General features: G+C 46.4%; 1 protein-coding gene across 1 annotated transcript in view; it reads right to left on the bottom strand.

Moving 5' to 3' along the window:
* GABBR2 (gamma-aminobutyric acid type B receptor subunit 2) overlaps positions 1–23,924 on the bottom strand; it is a 233,141-nt gene that overhangs the window by 190,514 nt on the left and 18,703 nt on the right. The window contains exon 2 of the mRNA XM_035016224.1: positions 13,234–13,404. Coding sequence (XP_034872115.1) covers positions 13,234–13,404 — 171 coding nt within the window. The remainder of the gene's footprint in view (positions 1–13,233; positions 13,405–23,924) is intronic.

The following is a 23,924-nucleotide window of genomic DNA, read 5'->3' as shown; positions in this document are numbered from 1 at the left end:
ATATCTATTATAGGCCAATCCATAGACCTAAAAAATAGATATGCGACTATTGGGCTGGGACGAGGGGGAAATGAATGTTAATGGATATGGGATTTCTTTTGGGGGTGATAAAAATGCTCTGGAATTAGATAGGAGTTATGGTTCATGTCATTGTGTACATACCAAAAACCATTCAATTGTACATTTTAAAATGGTTAAAATGGTGGATTTTATGTCATATGAAATTTTTCCTAATAAAAACAAAACAAAATACCCAGTAGATTCTCAGCTGACTCAAAGTATAAGCCAAAGTCCTCACAAATGTCTTGTATGGGCTGGAAATCAGCCCCCCCTTCCTGCAAATCCCAGCTCTATTCCCTCTCACCCACTCTGTTCCAGCCATAGTGGTCTCTGTGATGTGGCTCCAGCACCTCCAGCATCAGGACCTTTGCACATGCTGTTCTTTCTGTCTGGAATGCTCTTCTCACAGATATCCTATAACTTGCCGCTCACAGCCTTCAGTGGTTTGCTCAAATGTCATCTTATCTTTGAAGCTCTACTTGGCCTCACCCCACCCCATATGGCATATCGTACCCCCTTTACCCTAGCACTTATTATTACCTGATGTAATAATTATTGGATTTATTTGCTTATCGTTTTTATCATCTGTCTCCCCACACTAGAATACAAGCTCCTTGAGGGCAGGGACACATTTGCCAATGTGTCACAGTGCCTAGAACAGTGTCCAGCACATACCAGACACTCAAATATATGTCAAATGAATGAACGCGTTACAGAATGAACATGAGGAAACTGAGGACTATAATTTGTCACACCAATAGAGAAAAGAAAAAAAATGCATAGCTATTGCTAGAGGTTCCAAAAAGATATCTGACTTCTTCAGCATGTGTATCTGGTCAAACACTGAACAAATAGAACTAAAAAATCCCTTAACGTGATGAGGAATGTCTGTTCTAACAGACATCATCCCTTACAAACAGCATTCTCATTAAAGTCAAGAACAAGACAAGAATATCCACTATTATCACTATTTTTAAGGATAACTCTAAGACATTTAGTGAATAAGGCAAAAATAATAACACTACTAATAGTTAATATATATTGGGTGCCTTTTTGGTCACTGTTCTAAGTCCTAAGTGCCTTATATGTATTAATTATTTTTCTACAACAGCCGAGGTAATATGCATATGTCTCCATTATGAGGGACAAGGAAAAGTTACACAGCTGGAAAGGTCACATGGCTGGAAAGGAGCTGAGCTAGAATCAGAGAGCCCAGCAGTCATTCGGTTCTAACCACTATGTGGTACCACCTCAGTGAAAAATCATGAAGATACAGATGCTGTAACAGTGGAAAACAGAAAACACATTTATTCTCATTCCAGATGGTATTGTTGTCTACCTAGAAAACCCAAGGGAATTAAGTGAGGAAAAATTACCAGAAGTAATAAGAATTCAATACGGCCAGTCAAAACATGTATATACACTGATCAACAGTGTTCCTCTATTCCAGCAATAACAACTTAATATTAATAAGGAAAATAGATCTCATTTCCCTAAAGCAGTAATAAATGTGGAATACTTGAAAATAAGCCTGACATGAAATGGAAAGGATCTGCATGAAGAAAATGACAAAAGATCACTGAGGACCTAGTTAAAATTTTTGAATGGAGAGAAGTTCTACGTTCATGAATGGATAGACTCAGTATTATAAAGATGTCAAATGTTCCCCAAATTAATTCTGGAATCACTAAAATTCAAATAAAATTCAAATTGCATTTTTGCAAACTTCTAAAAATTAAATTGGTGAATATAAAGGCATTGTGACAAAAGAAGGAAGGGCTGCACATTAAATCGTATTCTACATGAATAATATTTCAAACATGGGGATGCCAATTCCAGAGTAGATAGATCAATAGGACAAAATGAAACAAGAACCTGAGAACAGTCCTACACTGCACTGTCCAATATGGTGGCCACTCGCCACCTTGGTTCCTAAGAATTTGACATGGCTAGTGTCACATGTTGAAATGATATTTTGGATATACTGCATTCAATAAAATACATTATGAAAATTAACTTTACCTATATCTTTTTACCTTATAAAATGTGGCTACTAGAAAATTTAAAATCACAGATGTGGCTTCCATGATATCTCTATTATACAGAACTGGTCCTAAGTATAAAAAAATGTGTATTATTTTCTAAAGATAAAAATTAGCCTAGGCATTTTACTTTATTTTTTATTTTTTCAAGTTTTTATTTGAAATCCAATTAGTTAACATAGAGTGTAATAATAGTTTCAGTAGAATTTAGGGATTCATCACTTACATACAATACCCATGCTCATCACAAGTGCCCTCCTGAATACCCATCTCCCATTTAACCCATCCCCCCTGCCCAGCATAGGCATTTTTTAAAAAGATTTTATTTATTTAACTGAGAGAGAGTGAAAGAGCACAAGCAGGGGGAGCAGCAGAGGGAGAGGGAGAAGCAGACTCCCCACTGAGCAGGGAGCCCAATGTGGGGCTCGATCCTAGGACTTGATCATGACCTAAGCCGAAGGCAGACACTTAACCTACTGAGCCACCCAGGCGCACCCCCAGCACAGGCATTTTAAATGTGTCAGAGAAAGATATATTAATGAAATGTTGGAAGAATTATGGAGTGACTATGGGGCCAGGAGAAATACAGGTTTGATATTTCAGGCTGTATGCTAAAATTCCAGATAAATTGAAAAATGAAGCAATAAAAGTACTAGAAGAAAATGTAAGTGAATATTTACAACAATCTGGGGGATGAAAAGAGCATGCCAAGCCCAAAATGAGAAATGAAAAGAATGGTCTTAATAAATTTGACTATATAAAATACTAAAGTTTTCAATATTATCAAGTAACATAAAAAAAACGCAATTGAATGTTGCATGAAACATGAGGAGATATCTGCAACCAATGTGATAAATCCTTACCTTATAAAGAGCTCTTATAAATCAGTAAGAAAAAGAACACTCCAATAGGAAAATGTGCCAATTACATGAACAGCCAATTTACAAAAGAAGAAAGAGAAATGAGAAAGACTCCTCGTAAAAAAGAAATTCAATCTTAGTAGTAATCAAAGAAATGCAAATTAAAATAGCAATTGCCAAGGATCAAAAAAGAATAATATATAATGTTGGCAATGAGAGCTGTCATATACCGTTATGCAACTCTAAATTGGTATGATCTTTCTGGAGGACAATTTGGCAACGTGTACAAAAGGTTCCAAAATGTGCTCACGCTATTTCTAGGAATTTATCGTCAGAAACTAATCAGAGATGTTCACACAAAAATACAAGTATGAGTTTCCTGCATTGTTGTTTGTAATCAGGAGAGATTGGCAACCATCTCCATGTTCCATAGCGAGAGCTTCCTTGAGTACTTTTTAGCATATCCATAGGGTAGAATTTTTTCAGCAGCTCTTGGAAGAAACTTCAACAGAGAATATGCATCTACCTCCTGTCCTATCGCAAATTCCTCAAAATGGTCAAGATTTCTTAAGAAAAATGTCTGAAAGAGCTCTGGAAAGCAACGAAGAAGATTGACAGTGGACCGCATATTTGCAGAGCTCTTGGAAGATAGGAAGGAAGGGAATAGACCGTAGGATAAATAGGACTGGGGGGAAGCTATCCAAAACACACAAGACTGTGGCAGAGGTGGGGTAGCTCATGGGGTCACTAGGCCCAGTGGACAGGCTGTTATGAGTTACAGTGATGGAGAATACCTGCTGGACTGGAAGAACATTGTCACTGGACTGCTAAATTAAAGAAGCCATTTCTATTGGAAGAATGTGTATTTGTTTATACGTATTCACTCATACACACTGAGAAAACTGTACAGACATTGGCTATTGATGTTAACGATGACCTTTCAGGGGCTAGGTTATGGCCAATTTTTAACCTTCCTTTTTGCTCTTCTGGGTTTTCCAAGTTTTCTGCACTGAGTACATATCGATGTTACAGTTAGACAACAATAAATGAGTATTTTTAAATAAAGAAGCAAAAAAAAAATGAAAACAAAAAGAACTTGAAATTTTTCTGTACGAACATAACTACAATCTTATTAGTTTTCTTTTGAGTTGCTGCAGTAATGTCCTGGCTGGTTTCTCAGACTCTGGTCAGCTGAAGATTGCTACCATCTCTCACTTGCTACTTAAAAGCCTTCCATGGCTCCCTACTGCTGATGTTCAAGTCCAAACGTAGAGGCATGCAGGGCCTTCACCATTCTTCACTTCTCCTACTACACACTGGCTATTTGCCATTTTCTGAAGGTCCCACACACCTTCCAACTCCACTCCTTGGCCCCTGTTGCCCTGGCACTAACCTACCCTGGCAGGTGGGCTTTGGGGGGAAAACCACAGCCAGAAGGTACCAGAATAGCCCTGGGGACCTGCACACTCCAAGAGGCCCTGTCAACTAAGAGGCCCAGCTGAAACAAAGCATCCTGGGATACTTCAGCAGGAGCAGGTGTGGAAGGACAGAGCTAGGCTCTGAGATTTCGGAATCCGGGAAAATAATAAAAATTTAATGCGGAATCCCATGGCGAAAATTGCAGGGGACTGCAAGGAGCTCTCCTTGAGACATGAGTTGGTTGGTCTATATATCCACCTCCTTGCTTCTGTGGTGGGGGTTGGGGTGGGGATTCTGGCCCTGGCTGGTGGTCTCCTCTCCCCGAGTGGGCACAAACCTGGGTTTATACCTCCACCCCCCACGTGGTGGCTGTGAGACCTTGGCAAAGTGGTTTCATTCCTCCTGAGTCTACTCTACAAAACAGAGTGCGCCCCATTCTGGGTGACTGAATGTCATCACCTGCATGCAGTCCCCCCACCACCCCCTAAATGGCAGAGATGATGTTATAATTCCATTTTCCCACCCTGAAAGTTCTGCTTCAGGGCTAGAGTCATGCTTCGGGGACCAGGCCCAGGGGCTATGTAGGCAGCCCTAGGAAGTGTCCCCTGGTGAGGGCTCTGAGGTCGCCGTGGATGGCAGGACCCCCCACCGAGAGACCTCTAGGATCTTCTTCTGGGCCCTCACTCACCCCTGTGCTCCAGGATCCATGTGGCCTGGGAGGGGGGTGTATTTATCTGCTATCACAGCCCTAGTGAGCTGAAAGACTGTCCCTCTCCCCAGCCAGGGATGAGCCCTGTGCTCGGCATGGCATTCCCACAGCCAAGCCTCCTGTCCTCTCTAAGCAGGGTCCAGGGCAACTCCTTTCTTCTAAGAGTTGGGGTGTCTGCGGTAGTAGGACCTGCCGTGGAGTGTTAGGGAGGATGCTTCCTCCAGACCCCAGGGTCTTTCTGCCACAGCACGGATGGGGCAGCCATCTCCTCCATGTTCTGGAGTGGAGGGAGGAGAGCTTCTGAGGGCAGAAGCTCTGAGGCAGACCAAGGGCATCCAGGCTGGAGATGTACTTCTTCTTCAGAAGTCCTAGTCACTGCAGCCACCACGGGATAGAGAGCCCTCAGTTTCCTCCCAGGTGTGTGCACACGGCCATAGAACACCACCACCGGGATGGCGGGAGCCCTGCAAACTGCAGGCGCTGACTGGGGATGGTTCTCACGCACATGGGAGATGGGCACAGCAGAGCACTTGCTAGGGGGCTGCACTCTCCCCGGGGGCGCTCGCAGGAAGGAACAAGTGTTGCTTGAACCCTAGAGTCTGTCCCATGGAGCTTCAGCCTCAGAAGGCTGAAGGTCTTCAAGTTCAGTCCTTGACCTTGACCTTGACCCATTAAATATCTGCACTGGACCAGGGCTGCAAGGAAAAGCTTATGACTACCAGTAGCAGCAAAGCCAGTCCTACCCTCCACCCCTCAGCCCCTGCCATCTGTTAAATGAACAGGCAGCCGGATGGGTTTCAACCCTCCCGGTGGTCCCCAAGCTTCAGTTCCTCCTGTACCGCCCTAGAGATAATTTCACCACCTAAGTGCACCACCCAGGTGCCTGCTAGCTTAGTTTTTTCCTTTGAACAGTCTCACTTTTTAAATGAAGTTTCCATTCTTAACAATAATTCCAATGAAGTGCAGTTTTGATGAGCTAGTAATCTCTCCCCCCCGGTAGATAATAACATAAACAGGCAACTATTAAAATTGTACAAAAATCCTATCATATATACACACACCCTGGGAAATAATGGACCCCCCCAAATGCCGAAGAGGCTGCCACAGATAGCTGTGTCGGTGTGGGTAGGTGGATATGGAGCCGTCCCTGCCGGCTGGCTCGAAGGCCAGGTCCCTCCCAGGGCTGGAGGTAAGGGCCCAGAGAAGGAGAGGATGTTTCTAGCCTAGGGGCAGACAGCCAATCACCTAAAAGCATTAGCGAGTTTTCAGATAAAAGTTGGGGCACAGGACGGGGCCCTAGGACCATTAGGATTAGAATCTGGTCTGTCAGGAGTCCCCTCCTGCCTCCTAATGATGGAAGATCTGCAGCTGTGGGCTGTGTGGGTGGCCCAGGTGACCCCGCAGCCTGGAGGGATGCCAAGGACAGAGAGCAGCGGTGCCTCAGGCCTTCCAGGAGGCCTGGCCCGTTTCTCAGATAAAGGAGGCTTAGGAGCACAGTGGCCTCAGCTGAAGGCTGCCCTTTTTCCTCCAAGACAGGGGTTCAAAAACTTCAGCAGACTGGGCCCCACCCCACAGGGTCTGATCCAGGGTAGCCAGGGTGGGGGTGGGGAGAGAGCCCTCAAATCTGCTTTTCTAACAAGTTCCCAGGGGACATGACACAGTGCTGCTGGTCCAGGACAGAACTTCAAGAACCACTGCTTTAGAGCATGCGATTACCTGACCCTGGCAAGACAGGATTCTGAAGTTCAGAATGAACATCCCAGGACGACACAGCCAAGAAAAATAACTCAGACACAAACTACAACGCGTGCATTCCAATGCCCAACATCACTGCCACCCAGCAGCAACCACGAGGCAGGTCCCTGGCCACTGCTGGTTCCAGTGGCTGGCCCAGAACGTTCCAGTGAGATCTCTGGCAGAATCTCCACCACTAAACAATGCCACGTCCAAAAAAAAAGACCCAGCTGAGAAACGACAGAATAGCTTGGCTGCGTTCTGTGGGCATGTGACTTGCTGACTGTACCAGCTCCTCCCTCCCCGACAGCCCCCGTGACTCATGCTAGGGCCAGGGGTCTCTCTGCAACCCCCCACCCCCACCCCACCACATCCCATCATCCTGGGTGCAGGCAGACTGAGGGCCACAGAGCGGAAATCACTGCATTTGCCCCCAAGAAGCTGGCCCACTGGATCAGAGAGCCACTGACTGAAATCCTTGCTGAGCGTTTGGCCTTGTGTCAGGCAGCGTGCAGGGTGAGGGGACAGAGAGCCTGGTCTGGCTCTCGTCCACAGGGGCTCCCCGGCCAGCGGTGCTGGGCGAAGAAGCAGATGCTGGATCACGCTGCACTGGGCAAGGAGCAGGTACGGAGGGCTGCCTGCGGTGGAGGGAGTTGTGGGGAGCATGGAGAGAGCATGTGTCTTCCAGCCTGGGGATGAAGGTTGACCAGGTGTGGGGGAGGATGCTCCTGCAGAGAGAAGCCAGCATGGGGGTGAGGCTGCAGCAGAGGGGGAAGTGACTGGAGGTGACAGAGGAGGAGGCCTTGGGGGACCATGGAGGGGCTCTCCAGCCAGGCCAAGGAGTTCATTCCCACTTAGGGCTGCAGAGGAGGGGCTGATGCCTACGAGGGCTGGCTCCTGGATTAGATGCAAGCACGACGGCCCTGTCCTTTGCTGCAGGAGTGTCCCCCAAGCGACTGCTCCATAAGAAAAAGCAGTATCTTTAGAGAAGGCGACCAGAGACCCCTTGGGTGGGACAGCCAGTGACATGGCAAGCCTGGAAGGCTTCAAAGGGCCAGGAGGGGCTGCGGAGGGCTGAAAGGGCTGGTGCTTTCAGGAGGAGGAACTCTGCAGATGGTGCCCTTTCGGTGCTGGACAGATCAAGGGCCTTGGAGGGTCCCACCACTTGGGGGAGGTCTCTGATCTGGAAAGGTCAGCCCCAGAAGCCCTGAGATCACTGAGGACCAGCAGTGGGGCAGGGAGCCTCAGAGCCTGCCTGGAGGGCGTGCAGGAAGGGCAGCCACACAGCTGGGCTCCTGAGCGGGGGCAGCCGCAGGCTATGGAGACAGATTCGAGATGATCATAAAAATAACAGCCACCTTTGCATGATGCTTCTTATGAGCCAGGCACTTCTCTCAGCACTTTAAGTTTCTAAACACAGTTAATCCCCACCAACACCCGAAGAGTTAGGTACTGTTGTTATGAGCCCCACTTTCAAGATGAAGGAATTCAGGCACAAAGAGGCGAAGTAATTCTCATGGGCACACCCCTGGGAGTGGCAGGAACAGGGTCAAAGACCAAAATTCTTTGAGCTCAGAGAGGTCGTTGAGGTCAACTGGCCCCACTCCCTTACCTGTAGAAGGGGAAACTGAGGCCTGGAGAGACTGATTCGTCTAAGAGCGCTTAGCTGGCTAGTCGCATCATGGAATTGGGAACCTAACAAATAACTTGGTGAAGGTAATTCCGTAGACCACAGGGCCTGGCACTTGGGGGGAGAGGCCCGAATACCCCTGCTGCTGTCTGCTGGTTGCCCAGGCAGCCCTGCTCACTGCCTTCATCTCTACCCCAAACCCTGCCACCATCCTGTGCCTGCCACGCCCATATGGACGTCACGCAGCACTCTGGTCTCTCACCTCCTCGTCCCCAGTTCCAGTGACACCTACCTCCAATCCACTTGAGCCGTTCACACAGAGCCAGCACCTGGCCCCTCAATCCCGACATCCTTCCTCCAGTTCTGACCACGTCTCCCCCCTCCCAGCTCCCTCAAACTTCCCAGAGACTTCCAGAGCTCCACTTCCTCCAAGCCCACGGGCCATCTGTCTGCTCATCCCTCTCCATCCCGGGCCCCGGGAAGCACCCACTCGGCAGCACCCTCAATCTTCATCACCCGCCCCCACCGTTGGCTTCCACCTGGCAGAGCCCCGGTGCTGGGCCACGGCCACCCTCCACCTTCTCCACCCTGCTGCACCCTCACTGGGTCACGGTCACCGCACCTGCGTAGACCAGGGCTACTCTGACAGCAATGGTCCCCGCCACAAGAGGGCGCCATATCCCACCCTGAATTCCTGACTGGGCCAACTGGGAACTAGGTGCACATTGAGGGCTCACTGAAACCACCTGCACGGCTCCCACAGGGCGTAATGCCGAGGTCATCAGATGTAACAAGATTGTTCTGAGGGGTGACCCGGGCATCAGGCTTTTAAAGGCTCCCCAGGTGATTCTAAAATGTGCCCTATCCACACAGGGCAATACTACTCAGCTGAACGAAGAAACAAGCTCCACGGATGAACCTCAAAAACATTATGCGAAATGAAAGAAGCGAGACACAGAAAAGTACATGTTATATAATTCTACGTATATGAAATTTCCAAAGCAGGCAAAAGTAGGGAGCAAGTAAACGCCCCTGGGGCCGGGGGTGGGCCTGACTACGAGTGAGCACAAAGGAATCTGTGGCGTGATGGGCGGGTTCTAACACTGGGCTTTGGTGATGGCTGCATAACCATATCAATTTACTGAAAATAACTGAACTTGTATGCTAACAATGGGTGAACTGCACGGTATACAAATTATATCCCAGTAAAGCTGTTAAAAGTGGGGGCAGAGGGGGAACCTAACATACTAAAAAAAAAATTCCCCGGTGAGTCCACTGAGCAGCCAGAGTAGAGAACCCAGCGAAGGAGGCCTGACACCCACTGAGCCCGAGGCCACGTCCATTCCTCCCTGGCCCTCCGCAGCACAGGGCCCGTGCCCATCACACACCCTAGCACACCGGAGACCACATTATTATTCTTTGAGTGAAGGAATACGCATTCCTAGAGTTTGTCCCAGGAATCAGTGGAGTGGAGGATGTCCATTTAATGAGCACTTACTATGCAGAGGTCTTTCGTTTTCTCATTCTAACTCTCTCATCTCCGCGTCCCTGCGAGGTTGGGATAAATATCCCCGTTTTACACAAAGGGGACTAGAGCTCACTGAGCTGAAGTGTATTGCTTGTGACCACACAGTCCTTGCCTGGCAGAGCTGGGCCTAGAGATCAGCCTGCTTGATACCAAGTGCTTCCCTCTTTCTCAACTCATTTAAATCTTGGCTCCAGAGAGGGCAGGGCTGAAGCAAGTTCTACCTTTTCAGCTGCTGGTGTTCACTAGGGACCCTTGTTTGTCTCCAGCTCTTATACATCCAAGTCAACAAGATGAAGGAAATTGTCTGGGCCCACACAGCCTTTGCTTGGCAAAGTGAGATCTGGACACCGGCTCATCTGATCCAAGTCCCAGGCAGCCTCTGGGCACCATACACTAGGTGGGATGGCTCTCTATACACAGGATCAGCCGGCCCCGAGGTGGGATGGCTCTCAGCCCTGCACCCCTTTCAGTCCCAATGTAATAAGCTTCTGGGATTAAGCTTCTTCCCCCCATCCCCCTCCAACTTTAGGATTGCTTTCATTTGATGATCCTTCCAGTGCACCAGTTCAGAACAGAAGTGCATGACGCTGCTGATCGACCAATTTCATAAAAGGAATCCAGTTTCCCTCGCACTCATGAAAAGCTGTTAGCCCCTGGCCAGCTTCCAGAGCCTGCAGGCCAGCAATGCAGCCCAGACATTGGGAGAGGGGTGCCAAAACCCTTGGGCACACAGAGTCGTCAGCTGGGCTGTGAGATTTAAATCAAGAGGGGTTCTTGCCAGCAACACCACCAAGCAACATCCTGTCCTCAGAGAAAAGGTTTCCTGCTGAGATGCCCTAAAACCGCAGCTGAGGGCCCTAACACAGCCGTGTAGGGGTGGAGATACGGTCCCAGACCGTCGATACTCGACCCCAGTGAGGACAGCCTAACAGAGAAAGCAGTGGAGGGTCAGGCGGGCAGCAGGCCCTTTATCGGCATGTGTCCTAGAGGAGGAGGCCCATCGTCCTCTGCAAACTGCAGTTTCCTCATCTGTAAAATGCGAGCAGAACCCCTCCCTACAGGGCTGCTGGCTGTGAGAGTGTCTGGGAATCTATAAAACATCAACCAAGACTGGACAAACAATTTATCTTCTTTAAACCAAGGCTTCGGGGTATTTCAAACCTCCAAAGTTACAAGCACTTCCCATGTGACAACAAGACGTTCTAGATGCACAGAAGGAGCAAGGGGAAACCTGCACTGGGAGTCGGGATCCCGAGATTCAGTCCCGACTTTTCTGTGAACAATCTTTCACGACTTCAGAGGTGCTAGGAAACCCAGAACTCTGTCCCTTCCCCTCTCTGGCCCTTGGTTTTCACTTCTATACAAGGGGGAGGTTGGGGGAGGTGTCCCTAACGGCCCAAGCAGATCTCTCCAAATTGCTGCCGAGTCTGGTGTCAATGGGGCCACAGGACTGCGCATCCCCACCCTCCCCATCAACCTGTCTGACACTCATTTAAGAGTATTGGTCACTGCTGTAAAGAAGACCGTCTTCCCGCCAAAGCCGCTGCGGGGTTCGGCAATGAGTCACAGCCACTGCAGGTCCCGTCTGCTTTATGCCTCTCCCTAGGGACTGAGAAAGAGAGGTGGGAAGACGAGGCCCAGCCTTGCCTGCGAAAAGCCTGCCTTGTTTGGACAGCCACAGACCGTGGGGCCAAACACTTATGCTTCTCAAGCACCTCCTAAACATCCCTCTCTGTGCATGAACTTTACAGTTTACAAAGCTCTCTCAAATCCGTGACTGATTTCGGCAAGAACTGCAGGGAAGGCATGGGAAGGGCCACGGTCCCCATTTTACAGGGGAGGAAACCACAGCTCAGAGAAGTGATGTGACTTCTCCAAGGGCGAACAGCCAATGCATGGAGTGGGCTCTCCTTCCCACGGGAGAGGTGGGGCAGAGCCTCGGAGATAAGTGTGGAGCTGCAGCGGGAAGAGGTGTGGTGACTCCCCGCCCACCTGCCTGGACACACGCCCCACCTGCTGCACAAGGGGTGAGTCCTCTGAGACTCCTCCCACTGAGGTCCGCCTGGACACCCGACTCCCACACTGTCTCCCCATGTGGCTCACGGTATTTTCTCTTGGGTTGCTGAGCACATGTGGACTGGCCTGCCTTGCTGGGATGCTCTGAGTAGCCAGAACACACGTGGGAGAAAAAAGGAAAGTAGGAGCTCCAGGGAGAATGGGGGAAAAAGGCAAGAGATCATTTTGCACTCATCCAAGTAGGGAAAACTTTTTAAACATTGCTAATATCCACTGTCAGTAAAGAAGTGTGGAAATGAGGATTTTCAAACACTGTTGGTGGGACTAGGACTCAGAACAGCCTAGGACTCAGTTTGTTGCAATATTTTAAATGACCCAATAATTTCACTTCTAGAAATCTACTGAGAAGATGCACACCGAGGCAGGAAGGTGCTATGGTATCAAAAAGCTGTATACTTTCAGGAAATTACCACCTATCCATCTGACAGAATACCATGACCCACTAATAGGAATGTGGTCTATCAAGATCTCTAAGATCCATAGTAAAGTGAGAAAACCAACATATATAGTATGAAGTCATTTGGGTTTAAACGAATATGCAGAAAAAGTTCTGGGCAGATGAACAGTAAACTGAAATCAGGGGTTCACTTGGGCGAGAAAGCGGGTGTTAGGGGGATCGAGCAAAACAATGCTTTTATTTTTTTACTATCTATATTCAACTTTTTTTCTTTTTTGGCAAAAACAAAACATAACCCTGAAACACCACGTATGATGTATGCGTGTAAACCATTAAAATAAACCACCAAATAAAACCCCAAACAAACCCACCAATCCAGGGTGAGCCTTCGTTCCAAGCCAGCCCCTCCCCAAACTCCCCTCACAGTAGAGACGCTTTGGGTGGCACATCGTGATTTTAGGTGGTCACTCGGCATCCGTAACGAGGACAGCAAACCTACAGGGGCAGTCAGGGAATGAGCCACAGGATTTAGCCGAGAGGCACGACAGAGGGAAGGTTTCGCTCCTGAGCTATCTGGGATGCATGTGTTCACCTGTCCTGTGCCCAAATTCCTCAGCCACCAGCTCTATCTTGTCCATGGTGTTTCAGCTCTGAGCCTGCTCCTAAAAGCGTGCTTAAAGGTCCTGCAACGTTACCCGTCCCGATGAAGCCATACTGCCTCCTGGCAGGAGACAACAGCTGACAGGCAGGTGTGGACGCGCCCTCTCGGCACACATACCTCAGAGAACCTCTGCACGTCTTGGGTCAGCGTGCCCACTCGCTTCCATTGGTAATGCTTGAGCAACTTCAGGATGGCTGGATTCACCGCATTATCTGACGGGACAGTCCGAAAGAAATAAGGGTATTTTTTCTTATCGGCTAGGACGGGCGTGGTCGCAGCAAAGGAAAGCTGGAAAACACAAAAGAGACATCACCTTCATTGGTGCGCTTCACAGCTGTGCGCCCAGAGCCTTTGGAACAGAGCCCCTAAGCCTGACGTGGGGTGCAAACACATGGGCCAAGACATTTTTTTAAAGATTTTATTTTTAGGGGTGCCTGGGTGGCTCAGTCATTAAGCGTCTGCCTTCGGCTCAGGTCATGATCCCAGGGTCCTGGGATCGAGTCCCACATCGGGCTCCCTGCTTGGCAGGAAGCCTGCTTCTCCCTCTCCCACTCCCCCTGCTTGTGTTCCCTCTCTCGCTGTCTCTCTCTCTCTGCCAGAGAGAGAGCACAAGCAGGGGGAGCAGCAGGCAGAGGGAGAAGCAGGCTCCCAACTGAGCAAGGAGCCCGATGTGGGGCTCAATCCCAGGACCCTGGGATCATGACCTGAGCCGAAGGCAGTCGCTTAACCAACTGAGTCACCCAGGCGCCCCGGGCAAGACATTTTTTAAGCCCTTTTGTTGTGAAAGTGATACATTATAATTGAAGAGGTTTTAAAAAATGCAAAAGAAGGAGAAAGAAGGAAAAACGTGGACCAGTAATTTACTCCTCGCCAATGAACCACCATTAATGTAGTTTATTTCCTTCTGGTCCTTTCTCCATGCACAGTAATTTTTTTAAAAAGAGATTCTTGAGATCATTCTATGTACACAATTAAACCCCCCCCTTAATATGATCCCACAAGCCTTGAAACCCTCTTGTTAAAAAGAAACTCCTTGCAAACATTTTAATAGCTGCATAATACTCCAGCATATGAACATACCATAATTTACTGAATCATCTCTAATTTGGGGGCATTTAGACTGTTTGCAATTTGTCATTATTGTCATGTTATTCTACAAGCATCTTTGTGCAGAGCATCTTTTTTCCACATTTTAGGCTATTTCTGTAGGATAGAGCTCATGATATAAAATTTCCCACACAAAGGAGATGAGCTTTTAAAGATTTAATACTTATTTCCCCCCAAAATTATGTCAATTTACACCCCCACTAGCCAGGTATAATTAGAGGGCCAATTTCACTAGTTACCAACAGAGAGAAATAAAACATTTTTCTATATAATCTTATAATGGTTTATCACTAAAAAAATGAATCATATTGCATTCATGGGTTATGCATAATGTTGAGCTTATTTCCATGGGATCGTTAACTAGTAGTATGTTCTATTTTAGGGGTTGCTTTGTCATGTCCTTTGTTTATTTTTGAGTGGTATTCTAATGCTTTTCTTACTGAGCCTAATGAAGACTTTATAAGTACAGCATCCAAAGTCAGACTATTGCAGTTACTGCAAATATTCCAGTTTGTTTGCTTTTACATTGTGTGTGTGTGTGTGTGTTTTAATTTACACTCAGTAGTCAAATCTGTCTATTTTCCCCTTCATTATTTCTTTTCTTTCTTTTAAGTGCCAGTAAGTTGCTAAATTGGGTTTTAATTATCTGTCCTCCAAGGCCCAGCTTAAATGTCACCTCCTCTGTAGCATTTCCTCTGATCTCTGCTCTCCCTGTCCCCCGGCCTCACCCACAGAAGATGCTTTATCACAATTTTTGATCTTTGCTGTGTGCTGGTGAAAACATGATATCTTATTGCACTTCTAATTTGCATTTACCTTACTATAAGCAAGATTGAGTACAACTTCCTATGCTCAAGAGCAATTTGCAGTTTGTTTTGGAAACCGTTCACATCCTTTACCTGTTTTCCAGTATGACTCTTAGTCTTTTTCTTATCAGTTGGTAGAAGTGATCTTTTATATTAACGAAACTAGACCTTTGCAATAGAAGTTGCTAATTTCCCCCCAGTTTGTAGTTTTTCTTTTCATTTTTCTTATAGTGTCTTCTGCCATAGAGACCTTTTTTTTTTTTAAAGATTTTATTTATTTATTTGACAGAGAGATAGAAAGAGAGCACAAGTAGGCAGAGTGGCAGGCAGAGGGAGAGGGAGAAGCAGGCTCTCTGCTGAGCAGGGAGCCGGACGTGGGGCTCGATCCCAAGACCCCAGGATCATGACCTGAGCTGAAGGCAACTGCCTAACCGACTGAGCCACCCAGGCGCCCCGAGACCTTTTTTTTTTTTTTTAAGATTTTATTTATTTATTTGAGAGAGAGAGAATGAGAGAGAGCACATGAGAAGGGGGAGGGTCAGAGGGAGAAGCAGACTCCCTGCCGAGCAGGGAGCCCGATGCGGGACTCCATCCAGGGACTCCAGGATCATGACCTGAGCCGAAGGCAGTCGCTTAACCAACTGAGCCACCCAGGCGCCCAACCTTTTTTTTTAATGTGGTTGAATTTATCAATTTTTTCCCTTTTATGTCCTTGGGTTTTGTGTCATATTTAGAAAGGCCTTTCCCCCTCTGAGACTATTAAATAATTCCTGCATGGTTTCTTTCAGCCAGTCATCCCCCCTCCCTCCTTCCCTCTGTTCCTCTCTTCCTTCCTCCCAACCTTCCTCCCTCCTTCTTTTTCTTTCCTTCTTTTGTTTCACGTAAACCCTTGGTCCAGAGAGGGCACAGTGTAAGCAAGCTCACTCTGTCGCCACTGGCTTTCTCCGGGAGCCCATGTGGTCCCAGCAGCAGCTCTAGACCTAATACATCCCAGAGCCCAATTTCAGGACCCAGAGAACGAATATCCAGGTGCCCTCAGGCTCCAGCTGAAGATACTTTTGACTGCCTCTCTTGTCACCTGAGGAAGCGCTCCTTCTTTTCCTCCCTAAGACTTCCACAGAGTGAGGCAACAGAGATCTTGTCCCTCTTCCTGGTCTGGCTCAGAGGGTAGACAACCACTACGTAGGATCCCTGCATCTCTTGTGTCCAATCAGCAACCTCACCTCATCCCATCTGTTGGAAATGAACACAAAATATCCCATCAGTGTCCCTTGAAGCTAGAGAGTACCTGTAGGGACCAGCTTCTAAGATCCTCATAGAGAGAGGGACATCATCCCAAGCCTGCTAAAGGTCAAGGGTAGGATGATTGTTTAGAAAAATTCTGACTAGAAGAAGGACCAATGGGAAGAAGAACACACAGAGAGGCAAATCTCTGCTGGACACACTGAAGAACGCTGGCATTCAGAGTTGGCCAGCAACACAAGTAGTGAGATCCCTGCGTCTGGAGGTATGCAAAAGGAGGCTGGACCATGACCTAGTGAGAATACAGAGGAGCTCCAAGGTGTCTGTAAGCTCCTCAAAAATTACATGAAAAAGTTGTGTGAAGGTATGTGCATATAGGCACGCCCATTTTTCTGAAAAGAGGATCCACAGTTTCCATCAGGTTCATCAAGAGGGTCCTATAACCGGAACAAGGTCAGCACCCCTGCCTGCAAGTGATATTGGGGCCCCAGAATGAGGACAAGAAATAGATGCTCTCTACAGTCCCCTTGAATATAGTGTCTGTGACTCTTCTCTCAAAATTAAAACAAGACTTCAAGCCTCCTATGGACGCCAGTGTTAAGAGGGAGCTATTAGAAAAACCAGGGAGTAACTCTTTCAGGACCTGGGATGGTATGTGCCATCATATCCCCCCAAATGCTTATCTAACACAGTTTGGGAAATATTGGTTTTCTGATGTGATTTCTGAATCACACTCTGGTTGATACTTTATCACTATTGTCCCATCAGCTCCAGGTCCACAATTAATTGTTGCTTGAGCAACCTCATATGTTTGCCCTGTAGGTAATTACAGTGGTTACTGTTCAGTGAATAAATGGCCCATTGTGTTTACAATGGGTTTGGAGTACAATCTATGCCCCCGGTCTAAATCACGTTGGGTGCAAAATATTAACTGGCACCAGCATTTTCTGCCCCATTTGAGATAATGCTCACTCTGATTAGATTGCTCTGCATTACCATGCCTCTGACTTTAGCCTCCTAAAACTTTCTTCTTTGGGCAAAGGCTGCAGGTGCCTAGGAGGAACCTGAGAAGTCATCTAGCTCTGGGGTTGTCTACCCTGGCTGCACGGTGGAATCACTTGGGGAGATGCAAAAAAATAATAATAATAATACAATGCCTTGGGGGCGCCTGGGTGGCTCAGTCGTTAAGCGTCTGCCTTTGGCTCAGGTCAGGATCCCAGGGTCCTGGGATCGAGCCCTGCATCGGGCTCCCTGCTCAGCGGGAGGCCTGCTTCTCCCTCTCCCACTCCCCCTGCTTGTGTTCCCTCTCTCGCTGTGTCTGTCTCTGTCAAATAAATGAATAAAATCTTTGAAAAAAAAAATATGATGCCTTGGTCCCACCAACTGAATCAACCAAATCAAAATCTCTGCATCTAGAGCCTAGGTCTCAGTATTATTAAATAACTTCACAGGTGATTATGATACCCAGGGAGGGTTGAGAACCACAAATACAGCTCAACATCCCTAGTTCTGAATAAGCAGGCTAAAACCTAGAAATGGGAGACGTCGAGATATTTGCCCTAGCCAACAAGAGTTAGCAGCAGGACTCCAATCTGGGTCTACAGGGCTCCAACACCTGTGTTCTTGCTCCCCTTGAAGGCCGTCCACCTGCATCCTATGTGCTTGCTAGGTCTTCCTCCCTGGCCCAGTCACTCAGCATCTGGAAGCCCCAGGCCCGCTGCTGCATGGCCCTAACTGCAATGTCCAACTTTCTGGGCTCTCCTTCCTGCTTTCACACAACCAAGTTCGTTTCCAAACACACTATGATTCAGGCTCTGAGTTATTGAGGCTCTGAGTTAATCCCTAACCAAGGATTTATTGCAGAGAGTACTTTTAAATTTATTTTATAGTTTGTTATCATTTCTGGTTTTATTGCATTGTTTTAAGAATTTGGCATGCATGGGCGCCTGGGTGGCTCAGTTGGTTAAGAATTTGGCATGCGGGTGCCTGGGTGGCTCAGTTGGTTAAGCGACTGCCTTCAGCTCAGGTCATGATCCCAGGGTCCTGGGATCGAGTCCCGCATCGGGCTCCCGGCTCAGTGGGGAGCCTGCTTCTCCCTCTGACCCTCTCCTCTCTCATGCTGTTTCTCTCTCGCTCGCTCTCCAATAAATAAATAAAATCTTTAAAAAAAAAAAAGAAGAATTTGGCATGCATAGGGTCTGCTTTTGGAATTTATTGAGATTTTCTTTGTGGCCTATTCTGCAGTCAATTTTTGTGAAAGTTCCATGGTGGCTGGAAAAGAGAAGGTAGTTTCAGGTTGTAAACTATAGAAGTCTTTATCAGATTTCTTATGTATAACAGATATAATCAACCAAAGTAACTTAGTATCACATGCTCTGTATTTCTGTTTACTTGATCTGTCAAAGAGTGGAAGGCTTGTTAAATTTTACTCTATTGTCTCTGACAATTTCTCCATCTATTTCAACAGTTTTTGTTTTATCTGCTTTGATTTTATGTTATTTTGAGCATAAATGTTCATTACAATTATATCTTTATTTTTTAGCAGTGTATACCCTTGCCTGGTGCCAACAGCAGGCACTTAATAATCATTACATGAAGTGAGAATTAAAATATTTATCAAGGTAAAATAAAACCCTCTGTCATTTTATTACTTTTTTGGTCATTTTATTACTTTTTGGTTTATATTATATCATGCTTGATATTAATATTGAAACCTTTACTTTATTTCTGCTTGTATTTGCCTGTCATAGATCTGATCCTCCTTTTATTTGCATTCTATTAAGACTGTTTTAAAGTATATTTCTTGAAAAGAGCATATGGATTTTAAAATATGTAAGCTTATTGCTGTAATAAGTACTTGATCTTGCACTTATCTTGTTGGCAATCTTACTCTTTTTTTTTTTTAAGAGAGGGAGAGAGGGAGAGAGGGGAGGCAGTGGGGAGCGGCAGAGGGAGAGAGAGAGAGAGAGAGAGAAAATCTTAAGCAGGATCCATGCCCAGCACGTAGCTCGACACGGGGCTCCATCTCACAACCCTGAGATCATGACCCGAGTAGAAATCAAGAGTCAGACTCTTAACTGACTAAGGCACCCAGGCACCCCAGCAGTCTTTCTCTCTTTGGATGCTTCCTATTTATTTCCTCTTGTTCTATTTAGTACTCAGACTATATGTCTACTCTTCTCCATTCTGGATATACCAATCTTGCTTCTTGTCTCAAACTGCTGGAGTATCTTTTAATATTCTGAAGAAGGGCAAGTGGTTGAAATCTTATTGAGGAAGACCCTCTGTTGCCTCAACAATGGTAGAATTTAGCTGGGTCTAAAATTCTTGGGCTACACTTCTCCCCTTTGAAACTACAAAGTGATGCAGAGGAGAAATATGGGGCTAGTTTGACTCTTGTTCATTTGTAGGTATCTGGTGTCCTCTGCCTGGATCCCCGAAAAAGGTTTTTTTCTTTATTCTTAGATTTCAAAAAATTTGCCAAGATAGATCTTGGTGTGGCACTCTTGATTTTATCTGAGACCCTGGGAGTCCTTCAATCTATACATACAAGTTTTCAACTCAGAAAAAAATACGTATGTATATACAAGATAAATGTAGTATTATATGTAATAGTATATTGATTATATTATATTCGTATATATTCTTGTCTTTCCTCCAAGAAAGCCTCATTATTTAGATGTTGTCTCTTCATTCTTCTATTCCATATTGCTCTTATTTCTTTCCATGATTTTATCTCTTGGTCCTTGTCCTCTACATCCCACAAGAGCATCTCATTTTATTCCATATCTTTTATTATGGGGTATGTGCATATTTAGTTTCACTAATTTCTGGTCAAGTGGCTGGGTTATCCACAGTCCCGGCAGCAGGGCACAAGGGCTCTTGTTTCCTCATATCCTGGCCAATAATTGGTATTATCTGCTTTCCTACTTCTTGGTAACCCTCCTGGGATATGGTGGCACTTCAGTATTATTTGACTTTGCAGCCCTTTGACTGTAATATGGTTAACTAGCTTGTACATAAGCAATTTAGCCTTTCAGGTTCTTTGTTCTATGAGTTTGTTGATCTGCTTTTCAACAGCCTCACTTTTAAGTTTTACTGTCTCTAACATATTTTTATTATGTTATTGAGATTTTCCATTTCCTAAAAGTTGTTTAGGATCACACTCCTTTTTTACCCTGTTGTCTTATCTCAGGCTAGTTCGTGGAGACCCTGTTTTTTCTGCATATGATTGAGGATGCTAAATGTTTTTCTGAAGTTTTCTTCTTTATTCTGCAATAGATCATTTTCAGAGGCGGACTCTTCCTCTGCTTCTTCTGGGTATGATGCACCTTTGATTATTTTTGCAATACTTTTTCAAAGGCTGAATGTTAGCTGTTTCTAGCGTACTCATTGTCAAAAGCAAGGCAGGTCTTTTCAGACACGGCTTATCAAATAACACAATACACGGATTGCCCGTGGCCCCGTTTTCTCTCTTTTTACATTATAATTGAATATTTTTCCCAGAAAAATGGGAAATAAGTATTTAGCACCCAGGAGACTCTCTTTTTGCTGTTCTACACTAATGAGTGACATCTTTGCCCTCAGTGCCTAATTTTCTGATGCTCTGAATCAACACAGTACATTACATTTCCATCATGCACTGCTGCCGGGGATTTTCTTTCTTGCCCATAAAATTTTACTTGAGAGGTTTCTGCTTCCCCGGATGCAATGCACGCCCAGTGTCCTCCTGTCGTCTTCCTATTCAGCTTTTCCTAGGAATTTATAGGTCTGTTTGAATTTACAAAGAGAGATGAAAATGAGAAGAGAAGAGAAGAAAGCATCTTGGTTGCTTCAAAGGTCAGCAACTGTGAGTAGAGGCGTAGCTGTCCAACATCTGGTTGGTAAAGCCCCGGGTCTCTAACTCAGATTGTGGGAGAGAGAGGGAAAAGTCTATTATTTTTCAGAACAATTACTGTCTTAGGAGACTACTGTTCAGAGTGCCAGGAGGCAAAGTTTCGTAGGATTTTATCAATCTAGCTCCATCTATTTTAAATCACTGAAGGCGCCGAACATCTAGAATATCAGCTGGTCTCAGGGCCCCTCGGTTCTTTGGGGTAGGAATCACCATCCATTTTACAGCTGAAGAAACCATGGAAAAGAAAGGCGATGCGGTTGTGCGAGGTCAGTACAGGAACGACGGAACTGGCCTTTTAACTTCATATCTCGTTCTCTTTCTTCAACCAGCTCTGAACGGCCAGTCCCAGCAGAGATGGGGCAATGATCCGGGACTCGCTCCTTCTTCTGAGACCCCGTAGCACAGGGGCGAGGCAGCTGATTCCAAGGCTTCCAGAATCTCTCACACATAGCAAGTTTCCATGGTGGGCATGGCTGGTCCTGCAAGATTCTGGGGGACTCACCTTAACCAGCAGAGTGAGATGGGGAGAGAGCTGTTAGCATCTCTCTCCGGGAGGGGAGCTCCAGCCTGGCACGAAATATTTTGTGGGTCTGCTTATGGAACCACAAGTCACTTTAATTTTTTTTTTTTTTTTAAGCATAGAGAAGTTAAGCTCCTTTTTTTTTTTAATTTTTTTTTGAAGATTTTATTTATTTATTTGACAGAGAGAGACAGAGAGAGAGGGAACACAAGCAGGGGGAGTGGGAGAGGGAGAAGCAGGCTTTCCGCTGAGCAGGGAGCCCGATGCGGGGATCGATCCCAGGACTCTGGGATCATGACCTGAACCGAAGGCAGACGCTAAACGACTGAGCCACCCAGGCGCCCCAAGTCACTTTAATATTAAACTGAGGCCACTACAAGGCCACTTTAGGGAGTTGGGGAACCCGGGCTTAATTAACCCTGTCTCTATGACTGTGAGAACAAGGACATCATTTCTTCTAGGTGTCCGTCCCCTCTGAATATGATGGACGAAGGATTTCAAAGGTTCCTTGCAATCACACAATTCTGCTTTTCTCTCCGGCAATTGAGGAAAATGATGAAGTCTGTTAGCTTTGTGGGGGTATGTGTTTCATTTGCTCTGATTTATTCAGATAATTGCCTTTGTATCTCACTTCTCTTTGCAGATGTAAGCCCAGATGAAAAATGTAAATACACCTCCCAACTTCGGGATCTTTATTAAATTCCAAGCCACTGATGAATTCTTGCCTAAATGGAATTCATTCTTTCCCTGGTTTCGGGCCTCTGAGTTTAACTTCTCTGCGGAGCAACGGCATTTTTCAGGTGGAGAGTACGACCAAGAGCGGCCCTCGTTGCTAAATCCTAGGTGCGAGACTCAGGCCAGAAGCAAGGGGGGCAGAATATGATGGAGACTTGCTCTTTTCTCTGCTCGGTTTAATCTTGTTCCATGGGTTTGCTGACTGTTTCTGTAATTAAATGAGGGAAGTATTTGTCATCTTGGGTCCCTTTCAGCTGAGATGAATGGAATGCAACTTTCTCAGGAAGCGTCTGACAAAACCCTGTTTGTGGCCAGTGCCAGGATGTATACAAAGGCGCTGGGCTGGGTGCATTGGGAACTCGGGCCCGCTCCAGGCCTGCACCAGGTCGCTGCAGCACCCGAGCCCTGGCGAAAACTGTTTGGACACAGAGTGCCTCTCCATAGACGCCCGTGAGATTACTGTGATGTGGAGTGGCTGCAAAGCATCTCCCGAGTTAACGAGGGGAAAGGAACGCCTGGCGCTGGGGTGAGTTCCCGAAGCCCCGTTCCCGCAAAAGGCCTGCTGGGGCGGCACGCAGAGACTTGCTCTAAGGTTGGACGCCTTTTTAGTCCGGGGTCCCGGGCCGGAACCACTTGGGAAATAATGGCTTCTCCTTCCTGTAAATGAGCGTTAGGTTCTAATCACTGAGAAGTGCACAGCAGCTCGGCTTTCACCACCCACCTCCGTGCCATAGTCTTCTGGGGAGCTCGGAACCGTGTGCGAGGGAGGCAGAGGAGGCATCATTGTCTTTGTTCTTCCTGGACTAACTGAGGCTCAGGGAGGTATAGTGACCTGCCTGAGACCATGCAGCTGGTAAGGGGCAGAGCTGGGATTTGAGCTCAGATAATCTGACTCCTTATTGCACGATGAGCACCTGCCATGGGGCAAATGCTGCATTAAGGGCTCAGCATTCACTTTTTCATTTAATGAGCAAAACAACACTACGAGGTAGACACTATTATGAGCTGCACTTTTCATATGAAGAGACTGAGGCTCAGAGAGGTTGAGTCACTTGCACTTGGTCACACAGCAAGCAACAGGCAGAGCAGGGAGACTGCATGAGCCTTTGCTCATTCCACAGACTGCTATACTTCCTCTCTGTAATTAACAGCTTCTAAAACACATTTACTTCTTTAGTCTAACTTTGATCTTCACAAAAACCCACCATGTTGGTAAAGTAGACATTATGACTCTCGTTCTATAAATAAGAAAACTGAAACTCAGAGAGGTTAAGTGACTTGCTCAAAGCTGTGCTTTAGCAAGTAGCAAGGCTAGGGCTTGAACTTGGGACTTTCGTTTTTGGCATGCAGTTCTCTCTCCAATATTCAAAGCTGTTTCTTAGGGAGGCACCCAGTAGAAGATGAGAAAGCAACTAGGGCAATTTAAAAGAAAGGAGAGAAAAAAAAAATCTGCTTAAAAGAAACAACAATAATACTGAATCACTGGCTTATTATGCTTTTG

The sequence above is a fragment of the Mirounga leonina genome, unplaced genomic scaffold, assembly GCF_011800145.1.
Source record: "Mirounga leonina isolate KUSES-001 unplaced genomic scaffold, KU_Mleo_1.0 Mir_170, whole genome shotgun sequence".
Lineage (NCBI taxonomy): Eukaryota > Metazoa > Chordata > Mammalia > Carnivora > Phocidae > Mirounga > Mirounga leonina.
This window is presented reverse-complemented; position numbering and strand designations above follow the sequence as displayed.